Here is a 15,294-nt window from a genome sequence, read left to right as displayed (position 1 = left end):
AGTATTAGTCGCCGTAGAGGGTGGTATGATGTTTCTAATATTAGTGCCTTTGATGAGCTATTGAGGAATTCATAAAAAATAATGATTGTGACTAAACGTATTTAGCTTCAGGAATTCCGCAGTATATGCCACAGATTTGGCTACATTTTGCACAATCTTCTGAAAATCTCCATGAACCGCATTTGTCTTGATCTGCAATTTTTTTTCCCTGTTGAAAAAGCGATTGAGCTTGATATGTATTGAGATTGTGCATCCTGTGAGCGGTTGTAAAAGAGCCATTGACAAGTGCGAGATGAGACGTAAGCTTTCAAAATGTGTGAAGGAGGACAAAATTAAATGATATATTGAACAAGGATGAAATTATCAGTACAAATTAGATAAAATAAAAGAATACAATACATGATGATCATCTTTTCAAAGATAGTAGTAAACATTTTTTTCATCGATTGAAAATTATAATAACCTGTTAGTCCAACCAAGACTTTCTTTTCAAAAAACTTCAAATCATTTTGCCCACGGTTCTATTTATATGTGTGATGTAAATTCAGATAATGCCCTTCTATAGTATCTAAATGTTAATATCCATAACACTACACGCAAACACATACATGCATTTTTTGATTTAATGTATGTATATTTTATTGAATTATTTAAATTAATTATAAATGCATGTTTGTATTTCATAATGTATGTATGTATATATAAGTATGCATGTATGTATGTATAATTGCAGGCAGAATTATAGACCTCTGAAGCAAAGTCTATTTTGTCTGCTAAGATGATTATGCATCAAACTGAGGGCATGAAAATCACTTCCCCACGACGCACCAGATACCCATGCATCGCATCAAATTGATTCTTTTTTGACAACTTATTTTTTTTTCTATATTTATATACTTTGACCAGTTCAAATCACTATCAAATACTAGTCCCATATGTTCACAATACTGGACTTGATTAATTTCAAAGCATTCATACATAAATTCATACCAGTGTAACCTTTCTTACTAGTAAATACCATAACACGATTTTTCTGCTGAAAAAAAAAAAAAAACCCCATGATTAACTTCATTCATATGAGACGAGATCAACACAGGACTGTGGCGGAAAGGCGTCGTTGCCAATCGGCGCAGACGCACTCCCGACGTTATTGTTCGAAGTCAGTCGCCGCGGAATTCTCCGGATGACAGAGCTGTACACCCGGGAGCGGTTGTATCGCATTCTCCCACCCAAATCAGACAAGCTGATGAAGCATCCAGGATCGGACGTGAAACCGTTCTCGGAATTAAAACAGTAAGTCCAGATGAATTGATTTAATTTTGTACATTTATGGAACAGTCAATGCAACCAAAATAAGAAAAAAAGAGAAGAAAAGAGAAACAAGAAAGAAAAAAAAAACAACAACAACTGACAAATCTTAACAAAGTAAAGAAATTTGATAAATAAAAACAGGTAAAAGAAAAATTAAAAGCAATGTATATTCCATTAATCCTATTAGGAAATTCCTGTCTAGGTTTTGTGTATAACAGCACACATATTATAAAAAATTAATAACTGTGTAAATCAGATATCTTAGATATAAGATAAAAACGACTTTTTAACTTAAAAAAGTATTTCATATCTCTAAGGCATTATTGACTTGCACACCAAATTGTTCAGGAGTAAAGATAGCAATTAGAACAAAATGTACATACAAAATATGAGTTTCTTTTGGACAATGACGCTATAACAATCTGTGAACCAGGACTGAGGTGGCATATAAAGCATTAGGACGTTTATGAATGGGCCGACATCCTGCGCTGAGCCAAAAAGTGTCATACCAGAGTTCGTCATTATTCATATTCGTTTTTTTTTTTTCTCAAACAGGTGAGAAAGATATTGCAACATTGGCCGATTATTGTCATAAGCACTGGAAGGGGATTATCTGTAACAAACAGTCCACCTATAATACATAATGTACTGTGACTAAGACGGAGTGGGAACAGCGTCATCTAAAACAAAGCATTGTCAAATCATGATTTTTTTTTTCTCGTACGAACCCTTCCTCGACTTCAAAATTATTACCACCATCATTATTGTCAATGTGTATAGGCTACATCCGCACATTGTCGCTGATATGAATGCTTTTATTATGAATATACGACCAGTTTCATTGCAAAATAAGCTACGCACTATTTTAAAACATATTTTAGTCCATCATCAGATAGAGCAAATTGAACCTTTCCTGTAATACCTCACTTGTGACATTACAAGGAATATTCTAGAAATTATGATTAATAATATCATATATCTTCTCGTTATTTTCGTTTTCAGCGGCTTTTCGTGATCAACACCGTGTACTTTTAGACAATAGCGCCTAGTCGGGAATCGATATGATATTGAATCCCAATAATCACATGATGATATTTAAGGAAATTTGGTGAATCTTATTTTTACAATGAGATAAAACTTGTTTCTTTTATCTTCAGACATCCCAAGCAAAGAATAATGTATACATTAGCATTCAAAATGATAATACTTATACTGGCGATAAAATGGCATAAAGACACTTATGGAATGTGTCTCAATAATAACTAAATAACCTCGGATAATAGCGTGCGTTGACTATTTTTTTTCTTTTTCTTTGATAATTAATCCAATGGCAACGGTGTCCTGATTTTACAAAGCTTCGTTTGGACAAGAGTGGTTACTTTTTACATGACAGTGCATGACCTGAAACAAAAATCAGACGTCAAATTCAGATTCTAAAATTAACAATTGTAATTAATTTAGTTTCAATACAGTACAGTGCGATACACTGCAACGTTAGCCGTGCACTATTAAACCGTAATGAAGAACACTGACAATTATACAGTATAATGAGAGATAATAAGACGATAATCAACTTTACAATAATGTCCATAATAGCAGGACAAAAATAACCTGTAATCCCGTATATATATATGACAACAAGCGATCAAGAAGTTATTCATATGCGAGAGTAATAAATCCTACAGACACTAACAAGCATGTGAAACATGAATGTGATAGGTACACTGCTACTGTTGAACATGCAAAAGTATGTACTAACTAAATGATCACTATTAACAGCACGTGAGGATATCATTATGTCAATTATTCTGTGACTATTATGAGTATGATGAGAGGCCATTTCATTACATAAGACACATTCAATGGTATTAACAATAAATTACTAAGCTAACTAGTAGTACTGTCAGTGCATGGAACTTATTTGTGCTCTGTTGAACATTGATACAGACTTGCAAGCCTTGAGGGCAATAACGACACTACAGTATGCACAGAATCAAAATATTTAGTATCGTTTTGTTTTATTTGTTACGTCCATGTTGAAACGCTGCTCCATTTTCCCTCTTTAGTTCAGTAGGACTTTTATAACAGATATGTAATGTCGGTCAATTAAAACACGAAGCTGCATTAACAGAAACGCATCCAACAAAACATGATATCTGAAGTCACTATCAGCGTTTATCAATCACATCACGAAAATCCATGAAAAATTGATTTTCATCGTAGGGCTATGGATCCTCAGTCTAGACTGTTATATCCGCCACAGATTCATACAATCTCTCATCCATGTTTCGGAGTGACAGGCATTCCTGGAAAGAGTAAAGCGAGCACAGTAGATTTCATCAGCAAATTATACAGGAAACCAACTGCGGGATTGACACTGAAATGATCATTACGTCAACTTCCAATATTCAAATTATATGTAAGAAATTACTTCTAATAATTTGTTTTATGTTCTTTTGTGTATCTTCTGTATCAAACTGATTTATGATTTTAGAAAATAATTTAGATTCGTAACGGTGTACGCGCGCCTACAGGCCTTATTGGCTTTTTGTGTGTACACCATTTTACATTTTACTTGTTGCCTGTTGTAATCTGGAACAATTTATGACTGTAATTCTGATGTCATTGATTTTATGTTTCATTTCTAACAATGAATGCTTAATGTGTTTTTTTTTTTTTGGTGATTTGAAATGGAAATTAACGAAATTAATTGAATTGATATAATGAATAGGTAAGAAATTATTAATGTTATGAGAAACATCTTACACTTTGATGGTTGATATATACATAATACATTGGATTTTTACAAGTGTTGTTCAGAGTTTTATTTTAAGAAAATTTAGGAGTCTCAAGTACGCCATCGTAGTTCCAACAGAATTTTATCAAATAGCAACCGTGTTGGATATACAAATGGCGTACTCGATACTGCTTCCTAAGCTTATTCTTATACTACATAAAACGGATATGATAACTTACGTGATACACTTCCATAATCGGTTCAAGTTTCCTCTGAATGACGTCATAAGAGCATCTCTTTGCTGGCTCCATTTCCCAGCAGCTGGTCATTATAGAGTATCTAAGCGGGAAAACAACAACAACAACAGCTTTAAATGGCCCATCATTTGCTTTTTGCATAGATCTGTCTTTGAATTATGTAATTTACCATTATCTCTAAACTGTCGCATCTAGACTGATTCGGTGCAGGACATCAGGAATCAATGGGAATTATCGCAAACACAGGCAAACACACACAAGCACACAGGCAGACACACACATCATACATCTACCTGCAAGCAAACTGGAAGTGACGGTATATACTCACAATTCTTGACCACAGTGAGAAGGGCGTGGCATCTTGTATCCCTTTATAACCTGCTGCTTCACTATGTCCATCGTCATTTTGGGATATGGCCTTGCTCCTTGAAAAGAGACATAGAAGACAGCAAAGAAAACGGAAAGAATCACGTGTATAAATATATAACTTATCAGTATCTTGTTCCCTTTCTCCATATATTTTTTTTTTTTTTTGCTAACGAATTTTATACTCTTTCTTCAAATATCGCAGGCTCTGTCATGGCAGTACACGTCATGTGTCTCAAAGAAATACACTGTACATCTCAAGACATTAAACTGTCTATTTTGTAAAGTACGGTATTGATAAGGGGTCATTTTTTTTTTTTAATGGCAAAGTGTATTGGCATACACACAGTCAGTGTCAGTCACACACACACACACGTATATACATATATATATATATATATATATATATATATATATCATACAAATAATAATTGTACAATTACAGAATATTTCATGATGTGAAAGTGTCAATAATTTCCTCTTTCTCCGAGTGAAATATCCTGTCCATTTTTAATAGCGAATGAAGTCGTAGAAGTAAGATAGATCAAATAATCAATATCAAGCAATCAATCAAAAGAAAGCAACCTTTCTAGGTGTCATAAATTGTGTATAATATGAAGAATACACGTAAAATAAGTTCATATTATTGCTGTCTTTGGTCTAGATCGAGGTTTATGAATTTGGGAATGTTAAACAAATAGCAATGATTATATACCAAGAGTGACAATTTCCCAGAGAAGAATTCCGTATGAGAAAATATCGATCTCTAGCGTCCAATTTATATTTTTCATTCCTTCAGGTGACATCCAGCGCGTTGGTTTCTGTAAAGAATGATTAGGAAAAAATAAATGAGTGACATATCACATGATTATAATATTTCAACATGAATATTATTATACATGAATGAGTACCTCCCCCCCCCCCCACACCCTTCAATCAATTTAACGTTAATAAACAAAGGAAATACAGGTATAGTGTGTGGTTTTTAAAGTAGATATTTCTCAAACTTATATTGTAAAGTGATTAAGAAGAGACAATAGAGTGGACCTATTTTCTTCTTTGATATTTCGCTCAAACTTTTTTTTTAGTGGACTGAGGCTCCATGTGGCATCAAAACGGTTCACGCACTACATTTTCTCTCAGAAGAAATATGTTTCAGAGGTGTGTGTAGTACTGATGTATTTTGTATCATATACGTAGGCCTATATTCATGATCATGTCAGGAAAATAAAAAGACGGATGCTCCTTGTAATTAGCCATTATGGTATAACATAATTCCTTTTATAATGTATGCTTCAATAACAATACTTACATTTTCAGAGGGTGACGTAAATGACGTCATCCCATAGTCAGAAATTTTACAGATCCTGTTTGCCGTCATCAGAATGTTGTGTGCACACAGGTTTCCATGGATAATCTAAAGGTGATAATAAATTATGAACACTTTGATAAGAATCATCATGAAATAGGCTCCAGAGAACGATATAACCTATCTTCTTCCGCAACGCCCACGTGGAGAGGACTCTCCCCCCCCCCCCACACACACACACTCACATACACAGAATAAGAAAAAGTCGCAGGATGCGGTTTAATTGTATTGAGAGTATCACACTTAATATGTGGGAGAAAAATAGACTTGGAGGAACCTTACATGCTTTAGGGGGTTATAAGTTCCAAGAAAGGAGGTTATCAAGTACACATCTGTGTGTGTGTGTGTGTGTGTGTGTGTGTGTGTGTGTGGGTGTGTGTGTGAGTGTATGTGTGTGTGTGTGTGAGGATGTGGGTGAGGGTGTGTGTGTGTGCGTGTGTGATAAGATTAAAATGCAAGCATAGCTTGTTAGCTTGAATCGAATTTCTTAAATGATTAAGTCAACAACAGTTTCAAGAAACATTATTTGGATCTCGTGAGGGAACAATGAGAGAGCTATCGGCAAACAAAGACGAAGGTTTGATTGATGCAGAGTTATGTCTTAAGTAGTTACGGTAAAGGAAAAAAGAAGGTTCCTAATGCAAGATCCTCTAGATGCATCGCTTCAGTGCGTTGGGGCTCACTGGAAGAAGACTAGGCGTCAATGGAAAAACACATTGCTCATCTATACTACACCGCGTCCTGTGTATATTGACTAATAAAAGAATCAATAAGGTCCGCCTTTCTTCCGTTGACAATGAAGTTGCCAAGCAAGAATTGAATCTGGTCCATTAATATGATGTGAGAGCTACATCCTCGAAATCTTAAAAGTTATAGATTTAAAATCTGTATCAGGAGTGTCAACTTTTTTTCTAATTTCATAAACAATAAAGTACGTCTTCATTACCAATTATGTGCACTTTTATCAAAGAAATCATAATTGGCTTTTCTTGTGTAATTACCTTGTTGGACGCAAGAAATTCCATTCCTTTTGCCACCTGCCAGGCAAACTTCAGTAACTTGGACTCATCAAAACGAGATCTTGTTGGCTTGACGTTACCATAGGGAGATTTTGAAGACTGTTTATTAAACTGGAGAAACGTCAGCAGTGTCCCACCGAAAACAAATTCGTGTACGATGGCACCTGTAGGGCGTCAGAATAATAATAATAATAATAATAATAATAATAATAATAACATATATATATATATATATATATATATATAAAGAAGTCAATAAAAAGGTTTTGAATACTTCAATTTTGCCTCTTTTTTGTTTGAATATGACTATCACAGATATCTTAAGCAAATGAGTATCATTCATTGACTTGTTCAACTTCACAAAAAGAAGAAGGTAATATTTGTTTAAAATGTTGGGGTTTTTTTTTCCATTTAAATAAACCACGCTTGGATGAAACCATTGCATTCTTTTTTCTGTCGGGGTAAACTGATAATACTTACGATATTCTTCACAGAAACCAAGACACCTCACAATATATTGATGGTTTGGGAGTTTTTGCAGATATTTCACCATCTGCACAATGTCTGCGACACTTCCTGTACAGAAAATATGAGGTAAGATGGTTCGACAGAGAAAAGCTGTCTCAAACACTTATTGATATTCCAAACCTCATAGTTTCATTAGCTAAGGATTTAAAAGTATGTAATGCTTTAGCAAAAGAAATTAATTTTTGGGGTCAATCAGGGGAATATTTGCTGTTACAATTTCCAACATTATTTCTTCAAGACCGGTCGTAAACGCACTTTCATGATGATTTAAAAAAAAACAAAACATATCATTGTAGTGTTTATCAACACAATAGATATTGCCATGCACATCTCTTTAATTTTGAGCAGTAGGGACTTTACAATGCATTTATTTTATAGTAGTGAAAGATGTTTATTTCTTATTGCATTCTGCTTTAAATATGAATATAATACATATATGCCTATCATTATATATATATTTATATATATGGGTCAGAATTTTGAACGATGTACAATTGAGCCAAAACAACGCAAAATTTAAAAAGTAGGGAATTCTCCAAATCATTTATCTTACCTGAAAGAGTATAATTCAAGCATTAATATGAACCCAATTATACTAGGATTTTCCCAGAGGAATAAGTTTTTATTCACCGCGGAAGTTTACCATGTTCTGGGCAGCGAACGTCCGTGAGGAATATTACTACACATACATTTGAATACCATTTCACATAGCTTTCAACGATTTGATTCAGTTCAAAATCGTAACGAAATATCTTAAGGGATATTTGTATGTGATGGCAGAATATTAAGCTTGTACTCTTAACCTGTATGTAATGGTAGACAACTGATGATTTAACCAAATTTGTCATTTCTGTTGAAATATTACTCTTCCGCTAAACACTCTCTCCATTTTACAGAAACTCAATATTTCGACCTCTTATTTCACTATCCCATACTTTAATCCTTACTCCAAAATAATAACATACTTTTTTATTTTACACATTCCACGCACACAGAAATGAATCAGCAAACAAATTCAAAATCCGGTCATTCGAATTCACTATCAGAGCATTCAAAGTTAAGAGAGGAACACGCATTTCAGCAATGAGCTTTTAAAATCATCTCAAGCTGGTCATTCTAATCCATGAATAGGCAACTAAGTTCCAAATAACAGCATTTAAAAAAAAATCCCTGAATTTAGTTAGTTTGGGGCGGTGTGTATGTTTGTCGTTTTCATTAAGCTTTGAATATATTGGGCTTTATGATGAAGATCATCTATTTTGCAGTATAGGTCCACCTGCTCATTCTAAAATTTGAACTCGGGCTTCGCGAGAATGACTATACAGGCACATTAGGCACTGTGTAGGCCTACAGACGAGCATAATAGGGAAGGTTATTTGACACCTTCGGAAAAACCAAACAATAATTGCAACCGCATTGAAACTGATGAAATGAACATTGTATACGTATTTTTTAATATCTTTTATTGCTTTCTTATTATTTTACATTTGCGCGACTCTGTGAGATCACTGTGTGTCAGTTTGTCTTTTATTGATGCATTGTCATTGTGTGGTTAGTGTTTGGGGCTTTGTCAGCAGGTAGTATCATCAATGAATGTGATTATAATTATTGTCGCTGTCTTTAGGATGCACTGCTGATTGGACCTTACAGATTAAAATTTATAGAGATGAAAAAGAAAGAATACATGAAAACATATCAATGTAGAACTTATATTACACTTCATGCAAGCCTTACTTGGTTGCGTATGCCCTTTTTCTTTCTTAAAATAAGTCTCCTCCATTTTTTCTCGTTAAATTGGTCGCACTAAGTAGGAACTTAATAGCCTGATTTTTTTTTTTTTTTTTGGGGGGGGTTATCAATAAAAGTGAAACTGACACACAAAAATGATCTCACAGAGTCTCGCAAAAGTAAACCAATATAAGACGTATACAATGTTCATGTTATTAGTTTCAATGTGGACAATCATCCTTTGCTCGTCTGTCATGTCTGTAGGCCTATACAGTGCCTAATTTGCCTGTATATTCCTTCTCTATAAGCCCGACTTCAAATTTTAGAATGAACAGGTGGACCTCTACTGCAAAGTAAATACCGTTCACCATAATCCATATATTTTCAAAACTAAATAAAAAAAAAACTAGATAAATTGAAGACTTCTTTAAAGATTGAATGCAGTTAGTTGGAACTTGGTTACCTATTCCCGAATTTGAATGACCGACGAGATTCCGTCGCAAGCTTGACATGAATTTAAATAATCATTGCTGAAATACGTCCTCCTCTCATAAATTTGATTGCTCCGATATGGAATTCGAATGACCGGATTTCGAATTTGATTGCTGATTCAGTGCTGCGAGCGTGGAATGCCTGAAATTGAATGTATGGAATAGGAACTTCAATAACAAAAATATGAGATTGACTGGGAAATCCTATACTACAGAATGTGTATTCCCCATTGTATTCTTCTTATTCTAAAGGTCTCAGCCATTTCAATCACATTTCGGGGAATATATTTTTGTTTAGAATTAAGTGAATGACAATTTTAACATTGCAAATCTTAAGCCGACACCTGCTAAACTTCATTTTGTATCACCATGAACCAATGTTGTATTTCTTGCAGGTTAGCTTCAAATATTGATTAATGATTTTGGTATTGTATTAAAACTTCCACAAATAAAAAGAGCAAAATATCTTGTAATCTTAGGGAAACAGTTCTACTTAGTAATGACCTGTGACCTGTCTCAGGGCTACCGAAGCCGCTCTTTGTTTTGTGCGGAGTTCACCCTTCCACACGTCGCCAAACTTCCCCAGGCCGATGGAACCAAGCCGAGAAAAGAACGTCAAGTTTTCAGCTCGAACTGCAGCGGTGCTCGGTGTAAGTGGTTGATATGAAGAATTACCTGTCAAACGACGGGAAAGAGGCTCACATGTGTCTGATGACAGTTAACACTCTTTTTTTCTCTCTCTCTCTCTTTTTTTTGGCATCATATTTTAAGACATCCCCCCCCCCCCGAAAAGCAATGCCAAAAAAAAATCAAAATTAAAAACAAAAACTAAACCTCTGGTAAAGCCCTTCTACTATAACGCTTGATTACAAGTTGGACGGGCTTGTTGGATGGTAACAAAAGTAAACAAGGAAAAGTAGAAATTACGCGGTGCGTAACATATGTCCCCCCCGGAAGTAGCATTTTGTAACAAAATGTGCAATATAGGTAAAAAATCAAGGTCATCAAAGGTCAAAGAAGTCAAAGGTCAAAATTCTGTGTAGAAGTTTTGAAGCCCTCACCTAGTGCTATCACATAAAGCAAACGGAATCGAAATTGGGTTAGAAATGGCGAAGGAGTAGCATTTTGTAGCCAATGTACAAAATAGGTCAAAAATCAAGGTCAAAGGTCAAAGAAGACAAAGGTCAAAATTCTGTGTAGAAGTTTTGAAGCCCTCACCTAGTGCTATCACATAAAGCAAACGGAATCAAAATCGGGTTAGAAATGGCGAAGGAGTAGCATTCTGTAGCAAAATGCACAATATAGGTCAAAAATCAAGGTCAAAGGTCAAAGAAGTCAAAGGTCAAAATTCTGTGTAGAAGTTTTGAAGCCCTCAACTAGTGCCATCATATAAAGCAAACGGAATCGAAATCGGGTTAAAAATGGCGAAGGAGTAGCATTTCGTAGCAACATGTACAATATAGGTCAAAAATCAAGGTCAAAGGTCAAAGAAGTCAAAGGTCAAAATTCTGTGTAGAAGTTTTGAAGCCCTCACCTAGTGCTATCACATAAAGCAAACGGAATCGAAATCGGGTTAGAAATGGCGAAGGAGTAGCATTTTGTAGCAAAATGTACAATATAGGTCAAAAAATCAAGGTCAAAGGTCAAAGAAGTCAAAGGTCAAAATTCTGTGTAGAAGTTTTGAAGCCCTCACCTAGTGCCATCACATAAAGCAAACGGAATCGAAATCGGGTTAGAAATGGCGAAGGAGTAGCATTTTGTAGCAAAATGTACAATATAGGTCAAAGGTCAAGGTCAAAGGTCACGACTGAAATTCTGTGTACAAGTTTCAAAGCTCCCATGTAGTGCTATCATATAAAGCAAACAGAATCAAAATTGGCTCATAAATGACAGAGAAGTAGCAAATTGAAGATTTTGATCACACACGGACGCACACACGGACACACGGACGGACACACGGACGGACACACGGACGGACACACGGACGGACGGACACACGGACACACACACGTACGGAGCCCGTTTCATAGTCCCCTGCTCGAACTCGTTCGGCGGGGACAAAAACATCAATCCTCTACTATAAACTATTGATCAGAAACTCCTTATGGTGTCACCAAATACGTTAAAAACTTATCTTGTCTCATATTGAAGTGTCTTGTCATTTCTCATGTGTTCAGAAGATGCCAATCACAGCTAGAAACACGCATACATACACACAGACACCCCCACCCACACACACACACACACACACACGCTCACACTCACATGTGCACACTGTATGAAACTACCTCACAAGAACAATCAGACCAAACAAAGGTAATAACATTAACGCATTTTGTCTTAAATTGTATAATCTTTTCTTTGTGATCAAACATGAAAGAAAAGAAAATCTCCACTAAAATTATTGGCTAAAGTGATGGCTGTAATGTTCTAAAACAACAACAATATTGTGTTTAAAAAGGCTACACTCCACCTTTGCTTTCGCTTTCGAGCATCTTATAGGCGTTGTTCTCGTCTCCTTGAATGTCTGTCCTATGGTACAAACAGGGTCAACATTGATGAGGTGTTATTTACCTAATTTCGAACATACATCATCCGAACGAAAGGACAACAATAACAACAACAAAATGATGATGGAAACATATGAATAACGGCATTTTTTTTTAATCAATTTTAAAGTTAAAACCAAACAAAAGTGTTCATTAAAGGCGAAAACCAGAGAGTTTTATAAAGTAGCAGTACAGTTTGTTCGTTTGTATTGTGTGTACGGGGTGGGTGTGAGCTAGTTTCAGGGAGTCAATGTGCAACGCACGCCCCTTAATATCTTGAAGAACCAAATACGTGCGAGTGTGAGTGTGTCGGAGGGGGGGAGGGTCTGCATCGTCAAAAGTCCTCACCCCCCCCCCCCCTTTCGCATCTACTGGAAGCTGTTGCTCTTCTTATCCCCAAGTTAAATGCTGGGAAAATATGGTGATGTCCACTTTTCTTACCTTGCGTGTTTCGTAGACACACTTTTCACTAAAAGAAAAATAAGAGAACAAAACTGATGCTTTATTGTACCTGAAGTAATTTTTGTATTAACATTCCATTACTGTAATTAAATAATTTTACTACAGTAATTTTTTGTATCATTATGTAATTACGGAATATTCAGGTAGACAATATACTATACATATACTCTGATTTGTTCGACTTTTGAAATGTTATCCCATGCCTATAGTGTATGTAAAGGTTATTGAAATATATTTTTTTCCGGCCTATTTCGCACTTTTGTCAGTCTAGTTAATCATTGCTGCAGTCAATATTTATTCGGTCTTTCAATTTTATGATCTGTTCATTCAAATTTATTTTAGAGAATTCAAATTACCTCTAGCGTCATCCTAAATAACAGCTTTTTTTCGATTGAATTCGTAAGACAAGCAACATTTTGTTATTCGTTCATTCAGTTTTGGAACAGAGTCAATATTTTCGTGTGTCTTTAATTTCACGAATAGCACCCGACTTGTGAAATTGGCGAAAATAAAAACCTCACGAAATATTCGGCGTATACAGTTAATGATAGTCATGTGATGACGTATGCATGCTGCGCTCGTTCATTCGAATTCACTTTGGGACATCCAATTTACCATCTTTTGCAGTCAATTTAGCACACGTGTTTATGCTTTGGTTCTTTCTTTATTTTTTCCAACATAGTGTTTGTTTGTAAGCATCATTACATTACTTATCTTAGTATTTAATTTAGAGATTTTGTCAACGGTTATTTTTTTTTTCTTTTTTACAATGTGCCTATTGAGTCTCCCAGTCCGAATATGCATGTGGCCGTTGAGCGCTTTATTCCGAGTATGTCGGCCAGTTACAGGAAGTTAAAGGGATAGTACAGTATTGGTAGAGATGAGAATTGGGCTTTTAACTTTCTACGAGATACCAAGAAAACACTTATGATATAGTGCAGAGCATACCATTTTAAGAGGAATTCAAAGTTTATTTGATGAAAATCGGGTTTGGAATAACTGAAACATCCAAAAACAAAGTAAAACAAAGCGATCATAATAAAGTGTGAGTCCCACACTTCATTAGAATCGCTCTTTTTTTGGATATCTTAGCCATTTCAAAACCAATTTTCATCAAATAAAAGTTGAATTCCTCATAGAATTACATGCTCTTTCATATTTTATAAGAGGTTTCTCATTATCTCACCAAAAAATGTTAGAAACCTGAAATTAGGTCTCAACCAGAACTGTAAGATCCCTTTAAGTTTATGATCATCAAATGTTTCAATGATTCCATTTCTGTCTTCTTGAGATATACGTTTGTATCTAACTGGAGCTGTCACGACTGTGAAAAGATGAAGTTAATCTGTATAGTATCGGTTCATAAAGGCTACCCTATAATGACATGTATGAGATAAAAGGGGCGTTACAGAAGAACAAACTCGAGTTATACATGCATGGGCTCAAAAATGTGATACTTTCACTGCTTAACATTGTGTGGATGAAACAAAAAGTCACATAGAAATACACGTTTAAATGTTTCAACCTTTTCAAAAAAAGAAATAAAATGGCGTAAATCTGAGTGAAAATGTTTATAATTTGACCGCCCATTCCCGAAATTAAATGACTCATAAACCCTTTTTTTGGCGAGTGATGGCGAATTTGAATGAACGTAGAGTACCAGCCAATTTAAATGCCCTTTTTACGAATTCGAAAGCCACACCTGCAAATTTCATTGATCGAAATGCTATATTGAACGTAATTTTGAAAGACCGATTGTGCAATTACGAGGGGTTTTGCTTAATTGAATGAACCTTCTATCATATGGACTGACAAAAGTGCGAAATTGGTCTGGAAAACCTATAAATATCATACATGTATATTATTCATTTTCTATCTAATTCCGAATACTTATGTACAGGGAGAAAACAATGTATTATGCAGAAATACTTACACCTTTATACACACAATATATACATATTGTAGAAGTATTAGATCATTTTATCATTATAAAAATAAGTTCCTTGTTATTAAACATATAAAATGTTTACTAAAGTATTTGTTTTACAAAGCGACTTCTTGTGTGCCGTTTAAAAAGTACGTTTGGAAATATACAACAGGCTGGACCCAGAACTGTCCCTACCCAGACTTATTAATTGCCTATATGAAAGGAACAATAAATAGATAAATATATAGTTATATTCATATAATGTACAAAATGAAGATATTAGAAAATAATGATAATGATAATTATGATAATAACAATACAGATAATAATACTACTAATAATAACAAAAATATATGATGAATCCAAATAACAAGCCATTCATACCAACCTCTGCTCTGTCTGTAGAATTGAAGAACATTAACCGTTATGGAAACAGCAAGCAGTACCCCCATGATTGACACTGCAGCTACCATACCAGACAATGGACAGCAACAAGGGCAGGCGCCATCTAGATTACAAACATATTGGCATAAAAACGACAGCAACAGTA

General features: G+C 34.9%; 1 protein-coding gene across 1 annotated transcript; it reads right to left on the bottom strand.

The window, feature by feature from the left end:
* Positions 1–2,938: 2,938 nt before the first annotated feature.
* On the bottom strand, positions 2,939–15,203 carry LOC140229903 (tyrosine kinase receptor Cad96Ca-like). Its single transcript, XM_072310102.1, has 11 exons — positions 15,133–15,203; positions 12,797–12,824; positions 12,280–12,338; positions 10,311–10,481; positions 7,540–7,635; positions 7,042–7,223; positions 5,984–6,088; positions 5,387–5,492; positions 4,634–4,730; positions 4,288–4,387; positions 2,939–3,617 (listed from the first exon to the last, which is right to left on the bottom strand). The coding sequence occupies exons 1-11, from the start codon at positions 15,194–15,196 to the stop codon at positions 3,552–3,554; spliced, it is 1,074 nt and encodes a 357-aa protein (XP_072166203.1). The 5' UTR covers positions 15,197–15,203; the 3' UTR covers positions 2,939–3,551.
* Positions 15,204–15,294: the final 91 nt, after the last annotated feature.

This window comes from Diadema setosum, chromosome 6 (assembly GCF_964275005.1).
Source record: "Diadema setosum chromosome 6, eeDiaSeto1, whole genome shotgun sequence".
NCBI lineage: Eukaryota > Metazoa > Echinodermata > Echinoidea > Diadematoida > Diadematidae > Diadema > Diadema setosum.
This window is presented reverse-complemented; position numbering and strand designations above follow the sequence as displayed.

What these genes read in the sequence shown, in the direction of transcription:
- LOC140229903 (XM_072310102.1), bottom strand. Translation starts at nt 15,196, where the DNA reads ATGGGGGTACTGCTTGCTGTTTCCATAACGGTTAATGTTCTTCAATTC. An exon ending in GTGTCTACGAAACACGCAAG is followed by an intron (nt 12,339 to 12,796) that starts GTAAGAAAAGTG and finishes TTTGTACCATAG; the next exon opens with GACAGACATTCAAGGAGACG. An exon ending in AATTTCTTGCGTCCAACAAG is followed by an intron (nt 6,089 to 7,041) that starts GTAATTACACAA and finishes TATCACCTTTAG; the next exon opens with ATTATCCATGGAAACCTGTG.